At 38.8% G+C, this 14,238-nt stretch overlaps 1 protein-coding gene across 3 annotated transcripts in view; it reads left to right on the top strand.

The window, feature by feature from the left end:
- The window catches only part of GULP1 (GULP PTB domain containing engulfment adaptor 1), a 217,202-nt gene that overhangs the window by 184,923 nt on the left and 18,041 nt on the right, over window positions 1-14,238 (top strand). For all 3 annotated transcript variants that reach the window (XM_075070066.1, XM_032802591.2, XM_075070065.1), the window contains 2 exons: window positions 453-591; window positions 9,386-9,480. In XM_075070066.1, coding sequence (XP_074926167.1) covers window positions 453-591; window positions 9,386-9,480 — 234 coding nt within the window. The remainder of the gene's footprint in view (window positions 1-452; window positions 592-9,385; window positions 9,481-14,238) is intronic.

Raw genomic sequence — 14,238 nt, 5'->3', positions numbered from 1 at the left:
AGCATAGGTTATCAAATAAATACTCATGTTATATAAGGATAAATCAGTAACAAAAAATATTGTAATTATATCTTTTAATTTCAGGCACTAGTTCTGTACATTCAAATGTATAGCCTACTGCTGTTGCCCCGTTATCTTAAATGGGTCTTGGGAATAATACCTCTATTCAAATTCTTTTTAATTTAGAGTTATTTCTGTCCGGCTCTTTCAGGTCTAAATGTCATTTATTTCTGGCTATCTCAGATTTACTGAAAATGTGAAATTTACGATGCTATTCAGGTTTTAGCATGTCCCATAAACTCTTGGTTGTGAATGCCATTTGCTTGGTGTCAGGAGCTGGGTTTTGCATGCTGTTATTTTTGATACTGTAGCTCTTATCTGCATGCTGAAAAGTTCAGTATTGTGATTTTTCATGTGAAATATTACCCTAATATTTATTGTCCTTATTGTAGGCAGGCAGTGTGACACCTAAATCACCCTCCACTGACATCTTTGATATGGTTCCCTTTTCTCCCATATCCCCTCAGTCATCAACACCTACTCGCAATGGCACACAGCCTCCTCCAGTACCCAGTAGATCTGCAGAGATCAGTAAGTTTTGTAACAACTGACCTAATTTTTTCATATATTGTTTTTTTAATAAAGCATCTAAAATGGTTTACTGACATTTTCGTGACAAGCCATTTACTGTTTTTGATAGTCACATGTCTGATAATGCCATTTCATTTTTATACCATCTGACCCAAATTCTTTGCAGTTCCTGCCAAGTTAAATAATGGATACATTCATTGAATTGATTAAACTATCATATTCACAATTCGACAGTTGGGAATTAAAACTTCCTTACTTTTTATAGTATGTTTTGGGTTTTTTAAGTTAACCCAGGAAGTATTTTGACTTCCAGTTACATTTTCTTTATTGCGGCTCGCAACATTAATATTTTTGAAAACCTCCTTTTGGTGGGGAGGGGGTGGCAGGAAGAGTGGTGATGGTATAGAAGGGAGAGTTGGATTCACAACTGAATATTCAGAGTTTATTGGGTAATAGTGTTCATGTAACTTTTCATGTTATCCATAAGAAACAAAGATAAAAGCTCAGACTCTCAGTATGAAAGTAGTTTTTTCTGTTTCCAGCATTTCACTGTGATGGAGGAATATTGCATTTTATTGCCTGGCATGGTCTAGAACAGGGGTGGCCAAGCTGTGGCTCCAGAGCCACATGCAGCTCTTCAGAGGTTAATATGTGGCTCTTTGCATAGGCGCCAACTCTGGGGCTGGAGCTACAGGCGCCAATTTTCCACTGTGCTACAGGGTGCTCACTGCTCAACCCCTGGCTCTGCCCCAGGCCCGGCCCCCACTCCACCCCTTCCCCCAAGGCTGCTGCCCCTTTCCCTGTCTCTGCTGCACCCTTGCTCCTTCTCTTCCCCACCTTCAAGCCTCCGGCACACCACAAAACAGCTGATCGCAGCAGGCAGGAAGTGAGGGATGGAGGGTTAGGTGCTGATCAGCAGTGCTGCTGGCGGATGGGAGACACTGAGGGTGGGGAGGGAGCTGACGGGGGGCTGCTGATGTGTTACTGTGGCTCTTTGGCAATGCACATTGGTAAATTCTGGCTTCCTCTGAGGCACAAGTTGGCCACCCCAGTGTAGAAGTCATATCCTGAGAGTTGCTGAGCTCTCCGAATTTGACCCCAGAATGTACTAGAGAAAGTAGAATACCCAATTCAGCCCAACTACAAGTCCACTGAAGTCATTAGTGTTTTGCCTGCTCAAATCAAGGTTCAATTTGATCTGCAGACTTTACAGAATGTGTCACTGCACATCTTCCACCTAGTGTACACATGAAGATCCATTTCCTGGTCTCATCTAGGTCAGTGGCAAAAGCCCATTGATTTCAGTGGAAGTAGAATCGGGCCCAAAAATACCAGGTAACAGAAATGGTACCTAATTCTGATCACAGTTACACTGGTGTAAATTAGGAGTGACTCCAATTAAGCTATGCATTAACTCAGTGTAGAAAAGTGGTATAAATGAAACTAACATCAGTCCTGATTTTAATTTCTTTAACTTAACAGAAAAACACTGCAAGAGAATTTGCCATTTAACGGTGAACTGAAAGGCTGTTTATAGTTGATGAAAGTATTTGCATTTCCTTTGAACAGCAATGTTGCAGTTGTGTTGCAATTGTGCAATGGAGCTTTATAATGTTTGGTGTTTTTCTTAAAGCCCCATCTTTTGAGTCCTCTGGTTACAACAAAATCTCAGTTTTCTTTTTTTTTTTTAAGTATATTTCTAGCCCTCGTAGTTGCAAAGAAAATCTTGAAAATGTAAACCTCAAAGGCTCAAAAAACAGAAAGTAGATAATGAGAGCAAACATTAATTTTGTTTTAAAATTTCATGATTTTAAAGTCAATCTCGATTTTTGAGGACTGACTCATGAGTTTTGAACATGAGATGATACTACCGCAACAGTTGATGTCATTAACACCTAACATGGAGGTCAGGTGTTGCAGGTGTTAATGGTTTCATTAACTGCTTACGTAATACATGTCCATAAAGGAAATACCAAATCCATATTTTTTAACAAGTTCCTACAGATGCTCTGGCCATGTATGTGGCAGAACTAGTAGCCAAATTGTTGCAGTGTTCTAAAACCATTGGGCCACTGGTTCTGCCACATTCATGGCCACAGCATCTGGCTCGCTAACAAAAACCAACAGAGACCAATCAGCACATACCATGTACTTGGACTTTCAGAAAGTCTTTGACAAGGTCCCTCAACAAAGGCTCTTATGCAGATTAAGGGGTCATGGGATAAGAGGGAAGCTCTTCTCATGGATTAGTAACTGGTTAGAAGATAGCAAAGAAAGGGTAGGAATAAATGGTCAGTTTTCACAGTGGAGACAGGTAAACAGCAAGGTCCCCCAAAGTTCTGAACTGGGACCACTGCTTTTCCACATATTCATAAGTGATATGGCTAAAGGGCTAACCAGTGAGGTGGCAAAGTCCAAAGCAGACTGCAAAGAGTTACAAAGGGGTCTCACAAAACTGGGTGACTGGGCAACAAAATTGCAGATGAAATTCAGTGTTAATAAATACAAAGTAATGCACACTGGAAGACACAATCCCAACTATACATACAAAATGATGGGGCTGAAATTAGCTGTTGTCAATCAAGAAGGAGATCTTGGAGTCATTGTGGATAGTTCTCAGAAGACATCTACTCAATGAGTAGCACCAGTCATGCCTACAAATTCCATTACTCTAATGAATACACCATTTTCTGCTAGAATATAGAGAAAATATATTTTTGTCTTGATCTGACTATTGACAAACCATTTTGAATTAATTTTGAAAAAGAAAGGAATTTTAAATTGAACTGATAACCTGGATACTCAGTTTCAATTCAGAGGGTGTCATATGTTCTGAAAAGTGAGTAAGAAGTTTGCATATTCCAGAAATTTAAGGAGACACTGAATGATTGAGGTATTGCTGAGTGTCTTTACAATTGCTCGTAGCCCTAATGTTGCCACCCTTGTTTGCGCTGAGTAGTACTTTACTCCAGTGATTTCAGTGGGACAGCTGGTACAGTTTGATAGCACCAAAGACTATCAGAATCAGATCCTAAGCATCACATCATATTAGTGTAGTCTGGCAGTAGAAATCTGTTCATACATAGCCTAGAACTCTCTTTGTGCTGCCTGGTATGCTTCAGTTATAAGGGATATTCTTGCAATATTCTTTATGTTCTCAAAATCTCATTGATCTCATTGCAATTTGGGATGCACAGAAAGGACAGGTTTGAGTCTTTTTTCTGTATAAATTTATGTTATAGATTAATCTATATTCATGCTGGGATTTTATAGCTCAAGGAAGGATATAAAGGAGGCTCTAAGCCACCTTTCTGCCTCCTCTGCTCATGGGGCTGGCTCCTGGTGAAAGTTATAGCATGTCCCATCCACTACCCCATTCCACCCAAGAATGCCTCCTTTTAGAGCTGCTCAGTAAAATCCCAAGAAGGCATTTGGTTCTCAGAATTTACTGATTTGTTGAAATTTAATGTTTCGCAGAGACAGTTCGATTTTGATGTTACTCCCCCAGAAATTAGGCAGGATTTCAATAGAACCCTGCCTAACAGATAGCTTTCAGAACCTGACTCATTTTCTACCAGCATGCCAGCTGAGTTCTTCAACATCCCAGGCTTCCAGGCTCATGGTGCCTCAATTGCTGGCTCTACTCATCCCCACTGTAGATGAGAGAGAGCTATGTGGAGAATGACAATTCTGTTTCACAGGGGATTTCAATGCTTTGAAATTTTTTTTTGTTTCAATTAGAAAAGCAAACAAAAAAAATTAGAAATTTTCTATGAAAGGGAGTGCTCAGGATGCAAGATGGGATTCTTCAAGGTGAATTGCAAAGCTAGTTAAATCCAGATTGTTTACTGAGTGCTTCCACCAGCCAATGATTTTTTTTCCACTTTGTGAAATATCCAGAATCTTTCTGTCTGTTGTAGGGCCAATAACATAATACTGTTACATTGAGATTTGTGGTATCAGTGTTGTCACAAACTGAGAAATTATGAGATCTTCAGCAAACCAGGAAGAGCAAGGCCAAAAAAGAATATTTAAGAAGTTAAAACATATTTGAATGCAGAATGGTCTCACCAGCCTGGTTAGTGGGATTAATGAACACAGAAATCTCAGTTTAACTCAATTTTAAATTCAGTTTTCAAGTTCACCTCCACACTATATATACATTGCAAATACAAGGGTTGAAAAATCAGTTTTTCAGTTCTTTTAGTTACCGATGACGAACTGAGTTCAGGTACTTCCTTTGTGAAAATTCCAATAAACAATATAGACTCCTTTAAATAATCATCATAGCGTGTCTCTGATATAGCTATAAAAACAGCCATACTGGTTCAGAGTATCCTGTCTCTGACAGACACCTGTACCAGATGCTTCTGAGGGAGGGAACAGAACAGACAAGTGTATCAAGTGATCCACATCATTATCAAGTCCCCATTTCGGGCTGGGGGACAGAGGTTAGGGACACCCAGAGCATAGGGTCACAGCCCTGACCGTCTTGGCTACTAGTCATTGATGGACCTGTCCTCCATGAATTTATCTAATTTTTTTAGATCCCAGTTATACTTTTGGCCTTCAGAACACTGCTGCCCATGAGTTCCACAGATTGTGCATTGTGTGAAGAAGTACTGTCTTTTGCTTGTTTTAAACCTGAAGCCTGTTAATTTCATTGGGTGACCCCTGCTTTTTGTGTTATGTTAAGGGGTAAATAACACTTTTTCTTCACACTATTCATGATTTTATAGACCTCGATCATATATACACTCAGTTGTCTCTTCCTCAGGTTGAGCAGTCCCTTTCTTTTTAATTCTCTCCTCATATGAAAGCTATTACATACCCCTAATCATTTTTATTCCTCTTCCCTGTACTTTTTTCCCAATTCTAATGTATCCATTTTGAGATAGGGTGACCAGAACTGCACACAGTATTTGAGGTGTAGGCATATAATGGATTTATATAGTGGCAAAAAGGAATTACCAGGTGAGAAATTCTCATGTTTTAAGAAATTCTCACTTGCTTTGTCATGTCATAGATAGTCAAAAAGGATCTGTGTTACCTCTATCCTAATCTACATACTCAGGATGGGAAATACGATATTATTACAATGGAAACTCTCATTGAGGGACTGTTCTCAGTCATGGAGATAACACAACTGACAGGTGCAGTATTTCTAAATCCTGTTTTGAAAATTACTTTTATACTTTTCTCTCTCTAAGTGTAATGCATATGTATAATATAGTCATTTTTGTAACAAAAAACTAGTTTCATTGTTAAGTATCTGCTGATTTTTAACCTCCTATTAGGCTACATTTCAGACAGGGCAAGTACTGCACATTCAAACTGAAATGTTGTCTTCCACTTCTATAGACCAGAGGCACTTCTCACAGAGTGGGATGGCCACACAGGGAAGCTGCATCACTTAAAGGGGTGCAGTGGTTCACTCCTTATGCAGGGTGAAGGGCTCTGAGAGACAAGCCTGTGGTGATCCCCTGGAGGGTGCAGCTGCATCCATCACACAGCTGTGCCTAAATGTTGTTACCTAGCCCAAAGTTACCACACAACTGACAGCCTCTGTTCAGGAGAACAGCGACAATAATGTGGCTGCTCAGAACAAGGCTGTATAAATCAAAATGTGTGTGGTAGCTTTCACAACACCTGCCTGGCACTGTGTCTGGCTCAGGGCAGTGTTGTCCATTTCTCTCAGAACTCAGAGTATTACATCCACTCACAAACATGTCATGAAACATAAATGTTGTTTTTAAGTACAGCAAAGAGAGTGTGGAAGTACAAGGGCAATTCTCAGTCCTCTCCAAAGAACAGTATTTGATCAAACCCAACCCTAAGATAGGTATTTAGACGCTGAACGTGTTCAGGCATAATTTGTATTGGAAAGTTTATTCGATATGGCACTGGATAAGTATCTATAAAGTTAATTTTGAACATTAATTAAACTGATGAATGGCATGGTTTAGCGCATCTAGAGTAAGTCTTGCTGTGCATAGTTTTGAAGGATAAAGTTACATAAAATAAATAACAGTAGAAACAAACCATTCCCTCACCTGAAGGGAGAAATTACTGATCAAACTCTGTAACCTGCAACTCTTACACATATGAGGAGTTCCATTGACTTGAGCAGAACTGCTTCTCGCAGGTTTGGGCCCAAATGAGAAATATTCTGAAATAACTGAAAATATTTCATATCAGCTGAATTTTCAGAAATTTCCTTTTAATAATAATATGAAGTTATATTTCAGCTCTAAGAAATGCAAAAGCCATGGGTTTTTTTATTTCACTGCCCGTTTGGTAAGGCATGATATCAAAAACTGACTGCCTTCAGTTATCTGCCAAGGACAATATCACACTGAAAAATATCATCTTCTTGGTATTATGAAATGGAAATACTAAATAAAAATAAAAATAACTCATATCTATAGTAAGGAATCTACATATATCTCCTGAACACTACCGAAGAATGATGATTCTGTGCCCATTGTCAGTTAGAGCATCCCTGAGTTGCCCAACATATGCTGGCTACCATCTGGGAATCACCAGAACTGAAGAGTACTCTAGCCATATCTCTTTAGTGCACCCCGGAGAAATCCTGTTTGTTATACAGAAAGCCATAGATCCAGAGGCCAGTTATATCAGCTCTATATTAGCCAAGGATTCTCCTACACCATAGTGGTCTGTATTTGCCTACAATGGACAGCTTTCTGCTAGCATAAAGGAGCTGCACCATGGGTCACGATATAGTCCTAAGGTTCGAGGCCACATCATATAACCACATGGAGTGTAATGTAACCGCAGCTTCTGAGGTTCTGGTTAACCAATCAAATTCCATCTTGCTTTAATACTTTGATGTTAAGTATGACAGAAACATTAAAATAGCCTCTTAATACTTGTTGTTTCAAATGGATTTTGACATACTTAAGGTTAGTTGTTAATCATGGCAAAAAAAAAAGGGAAAAGTCATGATCCTGTCATGGAAAAGATGCAAACGTAGTCATTTTAGTTAAATATGTTGTGGCACATGATAATTTAAGTTGTTTGCAATGAGACATTATGAGAACTCTAATATCCTTTTTAAAAAAATCTGAATATCTTAAAGCCATGTAATAATACGAAATTGTTAGTTTAAAACCCATGATCTATTGCAATGGGCTGGCATGGGAACCACATCAGTGGGTGAAATCCTGGCCCTGCTGAATTCAAGGGAGTTTTGCCATTGACTTAAGTGGGGCCAAGACTTGAACCTGTGATTTTTTGTGAATCATACACACATGCATACAGCCACACAGAATTGCCATCGAAATCACGGCTGTGTAGACATGCTGTTCTATAAACAGATTTCAAAATTAATATATTAATATTCTATATTCTGTATGTATCCTGTGCAATTTCTTTCAGCATTGATTGCATGAACAGTAGTACTGTAACATGCAGTCTCTTGATTTAGAAAATACTTTGTAGTTTGTTGTTCAGTGTAACATAATTGACTGCTGATTCCCAACTCTTGACTCTAATGTTGCAGGTCATATTTTGGGCTAGAACATAAAGCTAGTAGTATTACAGGTATCAATAGCCTTCTTTACTTTTAAATTAACACACTTTATAATTGGATAGCAGCATGGTTAGCAGATCAGGTGGCTAAAAGATAGGATATAATTTTAACTTTCCTTCTGGCAACTGTGCAGATGTAGTTACCTAGTTTTGCAAGTGATGCAACCAATATGTTTAAACTGTGTTAGCAAAATGGTTATCAAAACCAGTTTAGCTGGCTTCCAGTCTAGGAATAGCATTTTTACATGGCACTCATTTTATGGAGAAAAAAACATCTGTACCTGATGAGAGAGAAAAAATCAATGAACTTGGGCTACAAATCAGATGAAATAAGATTAGTATAGTACTGAGCTAATATAGTAAAGTGATACTGAAGATACTGGATCTTGACTGGACCTTAAAAATAGGCAGTGACACAATTAAGAAAAACAAAGATTAGTTAGGAAGAAAAAATGAATAGTGAGAAGTTGCTGTAAGGCACTGACAGAAAGAGATGTTCAGATGTATTGCTCCATTTCAGTTCCGGGTTCTTTGGACATGTATGATAACTGATCTTTCATGGTCCATTACTTTTTATTTTTTGATTTGTCTTTTTCTTATCTAAGAGTAAATTAAAATACCTGAGGGCTAATAGTTGTTTCCATTAATACCAGCTGTGTCTAAAAGAACTATGTTGCAAGTCAAGGCCTTACTTGGTGTGTACAGAGAGGGCCATTTGTCTTTATGCAAACCCTCTGACCTGACTGCAAGAAGCAACAAACAGGTGACATGAAGACTGGATAGTTTTCAAGAGTCTATTTCTGCCATGGATTAAATTAAAAAAAAAAAAGATGAATGCTTGGTGCCCACTTCTGCACCTTTTTCATTTATGAAACTCCCACACACAATAATTGCAGGACTGTGCCATTAGGACTTACCTCACAGAGACAAGGGGTAAGGCCTGAACTTCCTTCAGCTAGGCTATGATAGGATAATTACTGAACATTCCTAAAAAAATGCAAGAGAGATAACTGAAAACAAATAAAGAAGTGAAAACATCAGCTTGGTAGCATTCTTAGAAAGGGAGGAAAAGAAGCTAACTCAGACTATCTTCCAACTTTATATTTAAACATTGCTGTTCATAAAATGGATTACAGGAAATGTTGTTTAGGTTATTTTGTAGGGAGACATGCTTACCACGAACCATGCTATTCCTTCCCTATGTCACTAACCTTTGTCTTAATGTTCCTTTTCATTCTAGAGAGAGACCTTTTTGGAGCAGAACCATTTGACCCCTTTAGCTGTGGAGCAGGAGATTTCCCTCCAGACATTCAGTCCAAACTAGATGAGATGCAGGTAATTACTTATTTATCATTTCAAAAAATGGTTTCCATTAGCACATGAACACTTACCTAATAAGAGTAAAGTATACATCATAGAGCTGTCTTTGTGTTATAGCATGTTAAGAATTTGTTCTTTATTATGCAATGAAGAATGAACTTTGATGTTTGTGGATGGATCCCACTGACCTTCAATCAGAGTTGAACATTTGACTCCCTGAGGCAATCCTGAATATTCTCAGTGTCTTTAGAAAGAATGCATTTGGCACTTAAGTGTACTAATTATTGCTGGTTGGAAATTTTCTGACATCATTTGACATTTTCTGTCAGAAAATGATGTTCAAATAAAAATGCTCTGCAGGACCATCCTGATTTTGACAAAATTCTGAGCAAAAACCAGACAAGTTTCCAACAGAACCCTGCCTAGTTTTCTGTCAGCTTACCTGCCTGGCGCCTTGGCAGCCCAGTTTCCTCGGCAGCTGCGGGCTCCCAAGTAAGGGGCAGCTCTGGGAGACTTGGAAATCTTTAGAAAAGATCACAATGAAACTTTGGAATTCTGATTCATGGGAAATGTTGAACTTTCATTTATCATTCCATTTTGGAACAACTTTTTCATTTTGAAATTTACTGTGGACTGGGAATTCAAGTCTCTGACCAGCACTATTACTAATATTTGAATATCAAAGCTAAAGTTAATAGGACATGAGAAATATCACTCAGAGGTTTGGCATCAGGAAAACCTAAGTAGAACAGTTCTACTGTGGAATTTCCACAGCATTGTTTAAATAACTTCTTCAGCAAAGGAGTTTGAATTTGATTGCATAATGCATATGATATCATCCTATAAAGAATGTTAGCATAAATCAATGGTTTGGGTCAAAAAAAACCCCCTAAAACATGTTTATATTTTTTCATACTATTTCTAATATCTCTTTTATCTTCTTGTGCTTTCCTGGGTGTTTAGCGTCAGCGATGGTTGGTATATTCTATTTTAATATCAATATTAAATCAACTTGTTATAATTAAAATCCTAAAAAATGGGCATGCTGTATAATTGACATCTTTTGTGAGGTTTATATTTAATGTCTGTAATTCAGGACCATTTTTATGCAAATGTTTTTGGGGGGCTTTGTCATTTTTAAGAGGGGGTTGGTGGGTTGGTTTGGGGCAGGGGGTTGTTTTTCAAGTCATAATTTATAGACTTTTTTTTCCTAATTGTTCATTTCCTTATTTAAATATGGTTGCTTTTTCCTTTCCACTTACATGGGTATTGTGTAAGTTAACTTTCGTATTTTCATCATCAGACCATTGCTAGTGAAAGTGTCTTTTCAGGCAAATATTATTTATCAATCTATTCTACCCAAATGTATCTGGAACCCGGGGTGTGGGGGGTAGAGGGGGAGGATGTTTCTGTCTTGGTTGTTGGTGTTCATTTCTCTTGCATAATCTTTTGACACAATATGAGGCATCTTCCATGCTGGCATATGAAAATATAGGGGTGTTGAAAAACCTGTGGCATTTTTTTGCTTCCATTTCACACTTGAACTTCAGAGGCAAAATTGTTGACATTAAGCTTTTGTATAATAAGATCTATATAATAAATTAGTTCTTGATTAGGATCAATCAGTTGCTCGCCTATTTTTAAATGGAAAGAAATATGAAACAGTGCATGATAGGCAAGTTTAGCATCTTAGAAAAGTCATGGGTGATTTCTTGGGCCCACAAGCCTATCTCAGGAGTCAGTGAATACGTGAAAAGAATTAGGAAGAAAAACATAAGCAGTTCCAAGAAACGTAGTGAGGCCAAATACCACATGTTCTGAGGAATATGACAGTAATGGGGAATATGAGACAAAACTGAAGGCCTCGTTTATATTCTATAGTAGACATGTATGTAGACCCAGCATGTTTGTACTCATTTACTTTGTAAAAATACAGATTTTCTGAATTTCGATAAGTGTATATTTGATCAAATAATATAGAAAGCTGTTATTTATTGGTTGTCTGTCCAGGGAGACAATTTACATAGAGTTCAGCAGTGAGGGCAAGCTGACAACTTAGAACAACTGATCATTCAAAAGAACTTAAAGCTACTGATATAAGTGGGGAATTTCTAAGTAATTTCCAGTGTACAGTGTTAGTATATCTTTATACCAGGTACTGTGTGAGACAGACATAGAGTGAAGGCATAACAAGAATGTCAGTAAAAAAAGAACAGGTGATAAGAAAGCACTAAGTAGCTGCTGCTTGTTGTTGCTGTCAGCACTGCCAAAAAAGATGGACTCAAATTAAATTCTGTGAACTTTTGGGTATCTTTCCAAAGCCAACTTTAATTTTGGTCCATATTTCACAATGATGATCTTTTTACTGTCACTGTGAATCTGACCTTTTAGGAATGGTAAAAATCCAGACATACCCAAATCTGAATTTTGCAGCTCAGACACATCTCTGGTAAACATGCTGTGACAGGATCCTTCCGGGGTGCAGCCTGGGACTGTGGGACCGCTGTGCCTCCTGAACTCTCTCCAGCCTGAGCTGTCTCTCACAATGCCTTGCTAGTGAACAACAGCAAACCCCTCCAGGTATTTTGATCAGTCAGCACAACAGCATATGGAGCTCCACACACAGCTATATTGCATGAATCCTCCCAGAGCCACTCACGAATCACCCAGAGAAAGGCCCCAAAGCCAAATACCCGCAGCTGCCAGCACCTTACCTGAGGAATATACCATCTTGCACTGCTCAAGATGGGCAGTGCAGATTTGTTAATTGGTTCACTACTTCAACAATGGAAAGTGGAGCTACACTAGCCTTTGTCAAACCTGAGCAGATTTGCCAGACACTTCATAAAAATTCACTGGTAAAGATAAAAAATTAAACAAATTTACTGACTATAAATTATAGATGTTAAGTGATAGGCAAAAAGTCAGAGTTGGTTACCAAAAGAAATAAAATATAAGCGTGCAGTCTAAACTCTCAACCCTATTAGACTGGGCAGCAACTAGATTAAGCAGTTTTTCTTACCCCACTGGATAAAGCAGTCCTCAGTATACAGGTTTGTTCCTTAAACCTAGGCCAGTCTCCTCTGTTGGAGTCTTGTCTTCTTCTCAGTGTCTTAGATGCTTGCAACATAGTTTGGGGCAGGAGAAGGTCCCAGCACATGGCCACTCTCTCTGTTTCATACCCTCAGTCCATGTGCTTGGAAAACACAAGTCCAGGCATGTCTGGGAGCATTGCTGAATCTCCAGGCAAAGTTGAGCAATTCCCCTGGTGTGGCCCCATGTAGGTGAGTCATTGCATTGTAGCTCCCTTGCTGGACAATGGTTCTTGATGGTTGATTGATACCCCACCCGGGTGTTGGTTACTTTCCTTGCTGTTGCCTCTGGGGAGCTAATATTTGACTAATTCCCCAGTTTACAGCATGTTTTAGTGACAACCGTACAACACAATTTTCATAACTTCATATGCATTAATGATACACATATATGGACAGAGAAATAACTTTCAGCAGATCAAACCTTTGCCCTGATACCTTACAAGACATGTTTTTATATGTAAGATCACAATTATATGAAAATGAGGAATATGGGGTTCCAGGATGCTCCCCCAAGGTATAGAATGTCACACATTCCTTCTGTTTTGCTGAAACATTTTCATCCCTCTGTGTTTTTACCGTACTTCACACATAAATCAAATCAGTCCTTCCGTATTCTCTAATCTCCTGAATTTGAAGTTTCTTAGAGGATGTTGCATGGATGGAAACTTCCCCATTTCACAAATTATAGCAGCAGCAGCAGCTGTTATATGTTCTAAAGTCCCACTTTAGTTAATCTTGTACAGCTTGCAGAAGCTGTGGTCATTCTTCTTTCTCTTCCTAACACAATAAGAGGCTTGCCTTTATTTTCCCTGAAATCAATCACATTTAGATAGAGATCATTATCTGCTCAAATACATGTACATTTGCCATTGGATCAATGGGGCTGTGCTGCTTGAAGCCCTGTGGGTGCAGTCAGACTAACAATGAAAAGCAAGTCAACCAGGTTAAAAAACAGAAAGTTCTACCATTTACCTGAGCTCAGGACTCTGCTACATCTCAGCAGTGCTGGCCATTAAATGACTGAAAAACTATTGGAATCACTAGTGTGTGTCCTCACTAGAGCTGGTCAAGTATCTAGATTCCTCAGCTTTCCAAAGGGATACAGGCCTGAGTATGTCACCAACACTGTCCTAGTTGGTTTGGTAACTTATCCTCTGCTCTCAACATTGTAGATCGGGTGTCTGTACTCATATTGGTAAATCTGGCCACTGTGTGCAATATCAGTTGTTGTGAGATGATGTTGATCTGCTCCGAAAGACGGTGGCCTTTCAGTGGCTTAAGCTATGTCTACAGTTAAAATGCTACAGCAGTAGAGCTACAGCACTATAGCTGCACGATTGTAGCATTTCAATGTAGACACTACAGCGGCAGGAGAACCCCTGCCATCACTGTAGTAAATCCACCTCCTGAGAGAATTCTTTCATCAGTCTAGCATTAGCTTCTTTGGGACTTACGTCAGCTGAACTGCATCACTCAGGGGTGTCAATTTTTCATACCCTTGAGTGACACAGCTGGATCTAACTTTCTAGTGTAGACCAGCCCTGGTTTTTTACCTCTTAGGCCAGGTCTACACTGCGACTTTAAATCGGTTTAATGGCCGATATACCGATTTAACGCTGTATCCGTTCACACTACGTCGTCATTAATATCGAGTTAACCGCCTCCTTAAATCGATTTC

This window comes from Chelonoidis abingdonii, chromosome 10 (genome assembly GCF_003597395.2).
Source record: "Chelonoidis abingdonii isolate Lonesome George chromosome 10, CheloAbing_2.0, whole genome shotgun sequence".
In the NCBI taxonomy this organism is placed as follows: domain Eukaryota; kingdom Metazoa; phylum Chordata; order Testudines; family Testudinidae; genus Chelonoidis; species Chelonoidis abingdonii.
This window is presented reverse-complemented; position numbering and strand designations above follow the sequence as displayed.